At 38.7% G+C, this 10,016-nt stretch overlaps 1 protein-coding gene across 1 annotated transcript; it reads left to right on the top strand.

The window, feature by feature from the left end:
• The first annotated feature begins 2,170 nt into the window (after positions 1–2,170).
• LOC137297158 (uncharacterized) lies at positions 2,171–2,713 on the top strand. Its single transcript, XM_067829174.1, has one exon. The coding sequence runs from the start codon at positions 2,171–2,173 to the stop codon at positions 2,711–2,713; it is 543 nt and encodes a 180-aa protein (XP_067685275.1).
• Positions 2,714–10,016: the final 7,303 nt, after the last annotated feature.

The following is a 10,016-nucleotide window of genomic DNA, read 5'->3' as shown; positions in this document are numbered from 1 at the left end:
AGGAAACAATGTAGTATAATGACCGAGTCAAGAGCGGGGATGGGGTGTCAGCAAGAATGTACAAAGATAATATAATTATGAGAATGTACAATTATGAAGCCAATGAGATTGGATTAAAGTACAAAGAAAACCAAGTGTTGGAATGACAAAGCCAAAAGCAGGGGTGGAGCATGTTGATGGACAAAAGAGAACAACATAATGGAAGTAAATTAGATAGGATTAATGTACAAAGAGGCCAACGTAATGCAAGAGAAAGCTGGCAATTATATGGCAATAGAGTATTGGGAAAGTAAACACATGCATGGTAAATGCCTCTATTCCAGTTCATGGTTGGCTTCTTTCTCTGGATCTCAATGCTCTCTTGAAGTTTTCTCTTTTTCCAGTGATTGATGTTGGTGTTTAGAATCTTTTTTTGTTGCCAGGTAAGATGGTGGTCAGGAGTTTTCATGAGGTGTTCTGAAAGAGCAGATTTCATGTCAGATTTTTTTGGTCTAGTGTTCTTTTGTTCCTATGTACTTGTCTCCACAGTTGCATGTTATCTCGTACAAACATCTTCATTGGCTTCATAATTATATTGTTATCTTTGCACAATCTCTTAATGATATTGTTATCTTTCTACATCAATGTATGTATGTATGTATGTATGTATGTATGTATGTATGTATGTATGTATGTATGTATGTATGTATGTATGTATGTATGTATGTATGTATGTATGTATGTATGTATCTATGTATGTATGTATGTGTGTATGGATGGATGGGTGCAATGGATGGGTGCAATGGATGGGTGCATGCATGCATGCATGTATGTCCACTCTTTGTACTGACTCAGCATTCCCCTGATGAAGGAGCATGGATGGGTGCATGCATGCATGCATGCATGTCCACTCTTTGTACTGACTCAGCATTCCCCTGATGAAGGAGCAAGAATATGTATTCATGTTCGTTCAACTTCTAAATGCCTTTCAAAAACTTTGTTAGTCTACTTTTTTTCTCGTTTTTTTTGTCATTAATCATCCTATTTCTGATGTGCTCACGATGCTTTTCAGTTTTACCCGGAAAGAGTTCTGTCGGTACCCACTCACCCCGATCTCCACCCCCACCCCACTTTTTGTATTAATGACCCATCAAAAGCTTAGACTTACTTAAAGTACTCACTATATGATATGTATCTATATATGGTTACATCGATAATGAATTTCTCCTCTAACTTGGGGGAACCAACTTATATATATATATACGACTACCATGTTCAGTATTTAGAAATGGCTGGCAAATTTAATGTTTGGCAAAAAGACATTTGCTAAAACCTTTTAGTCTATTGAGATGCATTTATATTTATATATTTAGAAGAGTTAAGTACACAATGAGGATAAGAAGGTCTGTGTAAGGGTACTTAATTCTTTTAACTAGACTATACAAAATGCTAGTTACTCCTCAAAAAGTGCAATTACTCATACATAAACAGACATGGGAGTAAATACCCAATTGCTTGAAAAATTATCTGGAGCCCTGTGTTGACTGAAGGAAGTGGCTACATTGACACAAGTGAGTATGCATTTTTTATGGTAAATTTGATCCAGGAGAGTCCTTCCATGGTGTAACATTCCACTATTGAGATACAATTGCATTGATTGTTGTTTATACCTGTTCTTTTTTATTGAATGTAACCTCATATTTAGGGTGAGGTATGCATGTCAGTTTTCAATTTTGGTTTATGAAGGGGATGGGGTGGGTGGGTGGGGGGTCACAGGCAGAACTCTTAGCTTTTTCCCAACTCACAATCTGACCAAGTCACCAGGGATCCGTAGCACTGAACGTCTTTGGCCTCTTTGCAGCCCTTTTCTTGTGCTCAGTCCAAAATGAATCCCTCAGTGCTGACTTAATATTCTTCAAAGTTCTGTATATTTTTGACAGAAGGATGCTATGTATACCAGGTAAATGGTCTAGAACGATGTTTTTTTCTCTTCTGTTGTCAAATGAGACATGTTAACAAAGGGAGCTACCTGCTACACCAGGGGAGATAACACTTGATGTACTAACGTTCATTTTAAGCCTACAAGAGTTACCTCCCATACTGAGTACTCAACTACCTAATGTAAGCCCTTTTATAAGTTTCAGTTACCACGAATTACAAAACAAAGATTTTCTCAATAATTTCATGGAATATGACAGGGCATACACCTGTGTCTGTGGGTGAGACAGATGACAGGACATACATCTGTGATGGAGAGACAGATTACAGGTCGTACACCTGTGTCTGGGTGAGTCAGATGACAGGTCATACACCTGTGTCTGTGGGTGAGTCAGATAACAGGACATATATCTGTGATGGAGAGACAGATGACAGGTCGTACACCTGTGATGGAGAGACAGGTGACAGGACATACATCTGTGATGGAGAGACAGATGACAGGTCGTACACCTGTGATGGAGAGACAGATGACAGGACATACATCTGTGATGGAGAGACAGATGACAGGACATACATCTGTGATGGAGAGACAGATGACAGGACATACATCGGTGATGGAGAGACAGATGACAGGACATACATCTGTGATGGAGAGACAGATGACAGGTCGTACACCTGTGTCTGGGTGAGTCAGATGACAGGTCATACACCTGTGTCTGTGGGTGAGACAGATGACAGGACATACATCTGTGATGGAGAGACAGATGACAGGTCGTACACCTGTGTCTGTGGGTGAGACAGATGACAGGACATACATCTGTGATGGAGAGACAGATGACAGGACATACACCTGTGTCTGTGGGTGAGACAGATGACAGGACATACATCTGTGATGGAGAGACAGATGACAGGACATACATCTGTGATGGAGAGTCTCCAGGGAGAGTCAGATGGCAGACATACACATTTAAGTGTAACAGACAGCCAGATGATTATGTTTTGTATATTCTTAACAGTGTGTGCCTGCATGTCTTTGTATTGTATGTGCCATTGTGTACTTAAAGTGTGTTTCTCGATCAAATTTTCTTCAAAGGCATTTAGAAGTTGGTGAGGCAATACAAGACACTATTATGGATGACAACTTCTTTAATTCTTTTAACACGACGTTTCAAGGTTAATTCTTGCCCCTTCGTCAGGTGGATCATTATCCATCATCCACCTGACGAAGGGGCAAGAATTAGCCTTGAAACGTTGTGTTAAAAGAATTAAAGAAGTTGTCATCCATAATAATGTCTTGTATTATGTTTCTGGATCCTTGTATATTCTACAGTATCTCTGGATCCTTGTTTACTCTACGCAGTGTGTGTCTCTAGATGCACCAGTCTAAGTAAACTTAGTCTCAGTGTATTTCGTTACACTCCACCACTGAGTCTAACAAAACCTAGTAGAAGGTCGCGTCAGGTAACCTTTGAGCGACTAATGACCGTCCAATCAAACCCGAGACGGTTAAATAGATTTAACCTACTGCTACTATGTAGGGATCAGAGGGACTTAATATTCAAGTCACTCACACCGATCTCTCCACAAACAAAAATCCGCATATAACAGTTATTTGACCTGCAGTATATACGTTTTGGGGTTTCTGTTGACATGGTTACCATTAGTTAATATTTCCGCAAGATGAGATCCTTCAATATTTTCAGCGACTGTTCACTCACCGTTGTCATGGTTGTACGTATACCATGTGCATCACTCAGAAGCGATGCTAAATAGCATTCGGAATCGTTCGGGCACAAACCTTTTCGAGATAAAAAGGTGTGTGCACTTTCGCGAGTTGGTAAGCTGTGTTCTGATTGGTCAGTCTCAAAGGTTACCTGACACGACCTCCCATAAGGTTTTGTTAGACTCAATAGTGGTGTGTAACGAAAAGTACTGAGGATAAGTTTACTTAGACTGCTAGATGCACATACATAGATATTTACTTGATCCTTGTTTACTCTATGCAGTGTGTGTCTCTAGATGCTGGTATATTCTACAGTGTGTGTCTCTAGATGCTGGTATATTCTACAGTGTGTGTCTCTAGATGCTGGTATATTCTACAGTGTGTGTCTCTAGATGCTGGTATATTCTACAATGTGTGTCTCTAGATGCTGGTATATTCTACAATGTGTGTCTCTAGATGCTGGTATATTCTACAATGTGTGTCTCTAGATGCTGGTATATTCTACAATGTGTGTCTCTAGATGCTGGTATATTCTACAGTGTGTGTCTCTAGATGCTGGTATATTCTACAGTGTGTGTCTCTAGATGCTGGTATATTCTACAGTGTGTGTCTCTAGATGCTGGTATATTCTACAATGTGTGTCTCTAGATGCTGGTATATTCTACAGTGTGTGTCTCTAGATGCTGGTATATTCTACAGTGTGTGTCTCTAGATGCTGGTATATTCTACAATGTGTGTCTCTAGATGCTGGTATATTCTACAGTGTGTGTCTCTAGATGCTGGTATATTCTACAGTGTGTGTCTCTAGATGCTGGTATATTCTACAGTGTGTGTCTCTAGATGCTGGTATATTCTACAGTGTGTGTCTCTAGATGCTGGTATATTCTACAGTGTGTGTCTCTAGATGCTGGTATATTCTACAGTGTGTGTCTCTAGATGCTGGTATATTCTACAGTGTGTGTCTCTAGATGCTGGTATATTCTACAGTGTGTGTCTCTAGATGCTGGTATATTCTACAGTGTGTGTCTCTAGATGCTGGTATATTCTACAGTGTGTGTCTCTAGATGCTGGTATATTCTACAGTGTGTGTCTCTAGATGCTGGTATATTCTACAGTGTGTGTCTCTAGATGCTGGTATATTCTACAGTGTGTGTCTCTAGATGCTGGTATATTCTACAGTGTGTGTCTCTAGATGCTGGTATATTCTACAGTGTGTGTCTCTAGATGCTGGTATATTCTACAGTGTGTGTCTCTAGATGCTGGTATATTCTACAGTGTGTGTCTCTAGATGCTGGTATATTCTACAGTGTGTGTCTCTAGATGCTGGTATATTCTACAATGTGTGTCTCTAGATGCTGGTATATTCTACAGTGTGTGTCTCTAGATGCTGGTATATTCTACAGTGTGTGTCTCTAGATGCTGGTATATTCTACAGTGTGTGTCTCTAGATGCTGGTATATTCTACAGTGTGTGTCTCTAGATGCTGGTATATTCTACAGTGTGTGTCTCTAGATGCTGGTATATTCTACAGTGTGTGTCTCTAGATGCTGGTATATTCTACAGTGTGTGTCTCTAGATGCTGGTATATTCTACAGTGTGTGTCTCTAGATGCTGGTATATTCTACAATGTGTGTCTCTAGATGCTGGTATATTCTACAGTGTGTGTCTCTAGATGCTGGTATATTCTACAGTGTGTGTCTCTAGATGCTGGTATATTCTACAGTGTGTGTCTCTAGATGCTGGTATATTCTACAGTGTGTGTCTCTAGATGCTGGTATATTCTACAGTGTGTGTCTCTAGATGCTGGTATATTCTACAATGTGTGTCTCTAGATGCTGGTATATTCTACAATGTGTGTCTCTAGATGCTGGTATATTCTACAATGTGTGTCTCTAGATGCTGGTATATTCTACAATGTGTGTCTCCAGATCCTTGTGTATTCTACAGGGTCTTGGTATCCTGGTATATTCTATAGTGTGTTTCTAGATCCTGATATATTCTATGGTGTGTCTCTCCAGATCCTTGTATATTCTACAGTGTGTGTCTCCAGGTCCTGGCATATTCTACAGTGTGTGTCTCTAGATCCTTGTATATTCTACAGTATCTCTGGATCCTTGTCTCCTATCACCCTTGAAGATGGTTGTCATAAGAGGCAACAAATGGAATAGGATGGTCAGGCTTGCTGACATGGTTGACATGTCCTCTTGTCCTTTTTGTATAGATCAATGCTCATGCTGTTGATCACTGGATTGTCAGGTCCAGATTTGATTGCTTACAGACTGCCGAGATATAGCTGGAATATTGGTGAGTGCGGCATAAACCCAACCTCAGTAACTCACTCTGTGGATCTGGATAAGACATGCAGGGAAGAACTCCATGGATATGCTTCAATTGCTGAAAATAATCTCGACTCCTTGTAATTACTTTATTCATGCATTGCAAATGATGAGGTCTGTTTCTTGGTCATAAACCTGACAATATTTACTGATGAAACCCATGGTCTCTGGGGATCAGAGAAATGGTTTAAATGGTTTAGATACAAAAATCAAGTATGAGACATCTGTTATTCAACACATCCAGTTTCAACCATTGGAATCAAAATGATGAAAATTGAAGGAAGGAGTCTCGTGGGACCAAACTGCGTGTTCAATATAACTGGGGATATGACACATTCAAGATGAAGACAACAAAGTTGTTTTCCATAAATTGTGACTAATCTGTCATGCATGACATGCCATTCACACAAGAATGGCCATTGTTGGTGAAAAATTCCCAGACATGTGTAATCATGTTTTATTCGCAAGTTCTTGCTCCTTGATATGGTGTATGTAAGCTCCTCCACCAGAAACAATAGCTACATAAACAAAACTAAATAAATAAATGTGTAAACAACTCACTGAATATGAGAAGCTATCCACTCAGTATAAACTCAACAAATATTATGCAAGTGGTTTGAGGGGTATGTATTTAACCACAATGGACAACACAAGTAAGCTTGGTATGCAAAAAAAATATCTCTTCTGTCTACTCTGAGGCACTCAGAGTTCTAACAGTAATGAAACACAGTCTTCCTTGGGCTAATCTCTCTGCAAATCACAGCCATCACACATTTTCTCTATGCAAGGGAATTAACTAACTACAAAAGTCCAAATTCTACCTTTGCCAAACAAAGCTGGAATTATCGATTTATAAAGTGGTTGGACTTGTCTGTACATTGTCCAGTCATCAAGACTGACATTCAGTTGATAAACTTGGGGAGTAATGTGCAGATTTCAGTCAGTTGCAGAATGTGCTACATGTATGAACCACCAACTAGATATCAACAGATATTTTCTAAATCTTTTCACTTTCAATCAAAGTTGCTCAAGTGACGTAATGAATCAGTGGTTAGACCTGTTGTGTAGTTCTAGAGATTTCCTGACATCTTCACTATTTTATTTGCATCAAATGGTAACGATATGAGACATGGAATCTAATTGGACAATAAGAAGGAAATATACAGTACATAAATTGTAATAGCCATTATGGTGCTAAAAGTCACAGACTTCCAGCCCTGTCTATCAATGGTGGAAACATTTACAGCTGTCTACCGTGGGGTTCACTCCCTCTGGACTTAGCAATGTACTGTTATATCCCTATCTATGTGCTGTTAAACATATTCGCTTACAACAAACTTCTCAAACCTCCATTACAGAATGTTTGGTTTTCTCTCAATCTCTCACATCAACTTCTCTCCACAAGAAAGTCGTTACCATGAGCAGGCATGATATAATCATGTAAAAGCCTAATAAGTGACTGCCTCAGTTTAGACAAATTATTATGACAAACAAACATTTGAAAAATGAATGTAAACAAAACAAATAAAACAAAAAATACAATAAAGAAATTGCACATCGCTGGTATCACAACCAATGGACTAAACAATAAATACTTATAGAGCTGCTAACTAGCTTTTGACAGAGATCTATCATATCTCACTGTGGCTGGAACACTCGCTCATGACTTCTCTATCCAAATATGCAAATATTTGCATCACAAAATGTAGATTCACAATGGCAGATATATTCAAATAGTGTCATAGCACTGTAGCTCCCTCAGATGTTTTGTACAAAATGTGGTCCAAAAAGTCAACCAAGTTATTATCTGCATAAATAATAATGAATAAATATGTAGGTATAGATATGAAATATGTAACTACATATGAACAAGAACATCTTAATCTAGAAACGAAACACATTTATCAATTTCATTAATAAATAAACATGATATTATACTTAAACATTCATATACTTCAGCTTCTCTCTAAACACAATGTTATGGCTTTTTGTGGAATTTGCTTTTTTTCACACAGTGCACTTCTTCTAAACGTTTTTTAGTAGCGACATTGGAAAGTATATGAGAACTTGTTCATCTAGTAAGCACTCACACTCCACCTTCACCACAGCAACGTGGTGAGCGGTGGAGTAACGACAAACAGCCCATGACATATGCACTGTAGATTTCCAAAATGGGAGCTGTAAACATACACAAACTGCAGGTGGTCAGATGTTTGGTCTATGTTTCCCTAAATACATGTGTAGATGAAGACTTGAGAACCTGTTATTGATCTGCATGAAATTAAGAAAGAATTGTAGTTTTTAGCTCAATTTCCTATTACAATTCTACAGAAGCCATGATGAAAAATTGTTTGGGAGTCATTATCTCCTACGTAGGACATACTATCTTCTAAGTAGTACTTTGTATCTCCTTCATAGGACTTCATATCTCCTACGTAGGACTTCATATCACCTACGTTGGAATTAGTATCCCCTACATAGGACATACTATCTGCCATGTATTACTTAACATACCCTTTTAAAGGTTCGGATTAAGAAGTGTGGTTATCACTTTGAGAAATGTTTGGTTATGCAGGACGTTAGCAGTGTGAAATGCACGTCAGTGCATATTAATGTCACAAACACAGTGTTATTGTGTGTGTGTGTGTGTGTGAGTGAGTGAGCAAGCGAGCGACAGAGTGAGAGAGAGAGAGTGTGTGTGTGTGTGTGTGTGTGTGTTACATTTGGGTGATGTGGACCTTGATCTAATTGCTGTCATGGGTATTCTCTCTTTCTCACACACATGCACTCATGCATGCATGCACACACACAGACGGATGGAGGGCAAGAAGTTTCTGATATGAAATTCTTGTTATGACATCCTCTGAAAGTTTTGCTTGTCTTCATATGAGGCTAGGTTGAATCAGATATAATGCTCATTTGCAGGGTTTTTTTTGTGATTGTTTATAACTTGACTTGACTTGGGTGGAAAAGTGTAAAGCAATACGGAAATAAAAAGATTGTCATTATAGTGGTTTGTATAAGTATGAGGGAACAAGTATGCACAAAATGCTGACAGTCCGACAAGTCTGTGCACACAGATTAATCTACAACGACCTCTGAAATATCCAGCGCATAATAGGAAAATGTAACAAAGTGCAACATGTAACAGTGAACTAACTGTAACGCGTAACAACAGAGCAAACTGAACACGAGGTCCAACACTTGAAAGTAATATTCAACAATCATACTACCCATCAAAAGTCTAGACTCACTTAAAACCCTCACTATGTTATATATGTATGCATGGTTACAATGAGGATGAACTTTGCAACTGCAAACCTCGTGCAGATTAATTGCATGAAGATGACTCACCAAATTGCTGACAAGTATGTGCAAATATCATGCATTTGAACTGCTGTGTTTTGGTGTAAAGTTTTGATAAGAATTTGCCATTTCTCACCGAGATTCTTCATTTACTGAACCTATGACAAAAATCTTGTCAACGTTACAAATTTGTTGTACTATACATCAGTTCATGTGTAAACAGTACCTTTAAACAGTATGGAATATTTTGCAAAATCTAGTATAGAACAGTTGACTGAAGTATGCAGCTACATTTACACTAGTGTGTCTAAAGTTTTGATGAGTAGTATAGTTGAATACATGAGTGTAATGGTGAAGGAAACACCAAGACTCTAAGAGTAAATGAAACACATGATAGTAGACTCTAATGCTAAATATACCGAGTCAAAAAAGAAACTTCACATTCTTTTTCTTCGGGGCACTATAAAAGAACAAGAGATGGTAATTGTTATTATTTCCTTGCTGAGATCTGTGTGATGTACTTGATACACTGACAGTGCCACAATCAGTTCCATTAGGCTACACCGCCGTACCAAAACATGGGTTTACAGAATGTCAAGTCACAATATGGACGTTTACAATGGAGACTGGCAGTCCGCAACCGATTTCGAATGGTCTGTTAGGACAGTCAACCTCTAAACATCTCAGCTCTGGTTCGTGTAGCCGGCAGAAATCTGTCACGTAGGTGACGTAGG

Source organism: Haliotis asinina, chromosome 9, assembly GCF_037392515.1.
Source record: "Haliotis asinina isolate JCU_RB_2024 chromosome 9, JCU_Hal_asi_v2, whole genome shotgun sequence".
Lineage (NCBI taxonomy): Eukaryota > Metazoa > Mollusca > Gastropoda > Lepetellida > Haliotidae > Haliotis > Haliotis asinina.
Note: the sequence above shows the minus strand (reverse complement) of the source record. Positions and strands in the feature narration are given on the sequence as shown.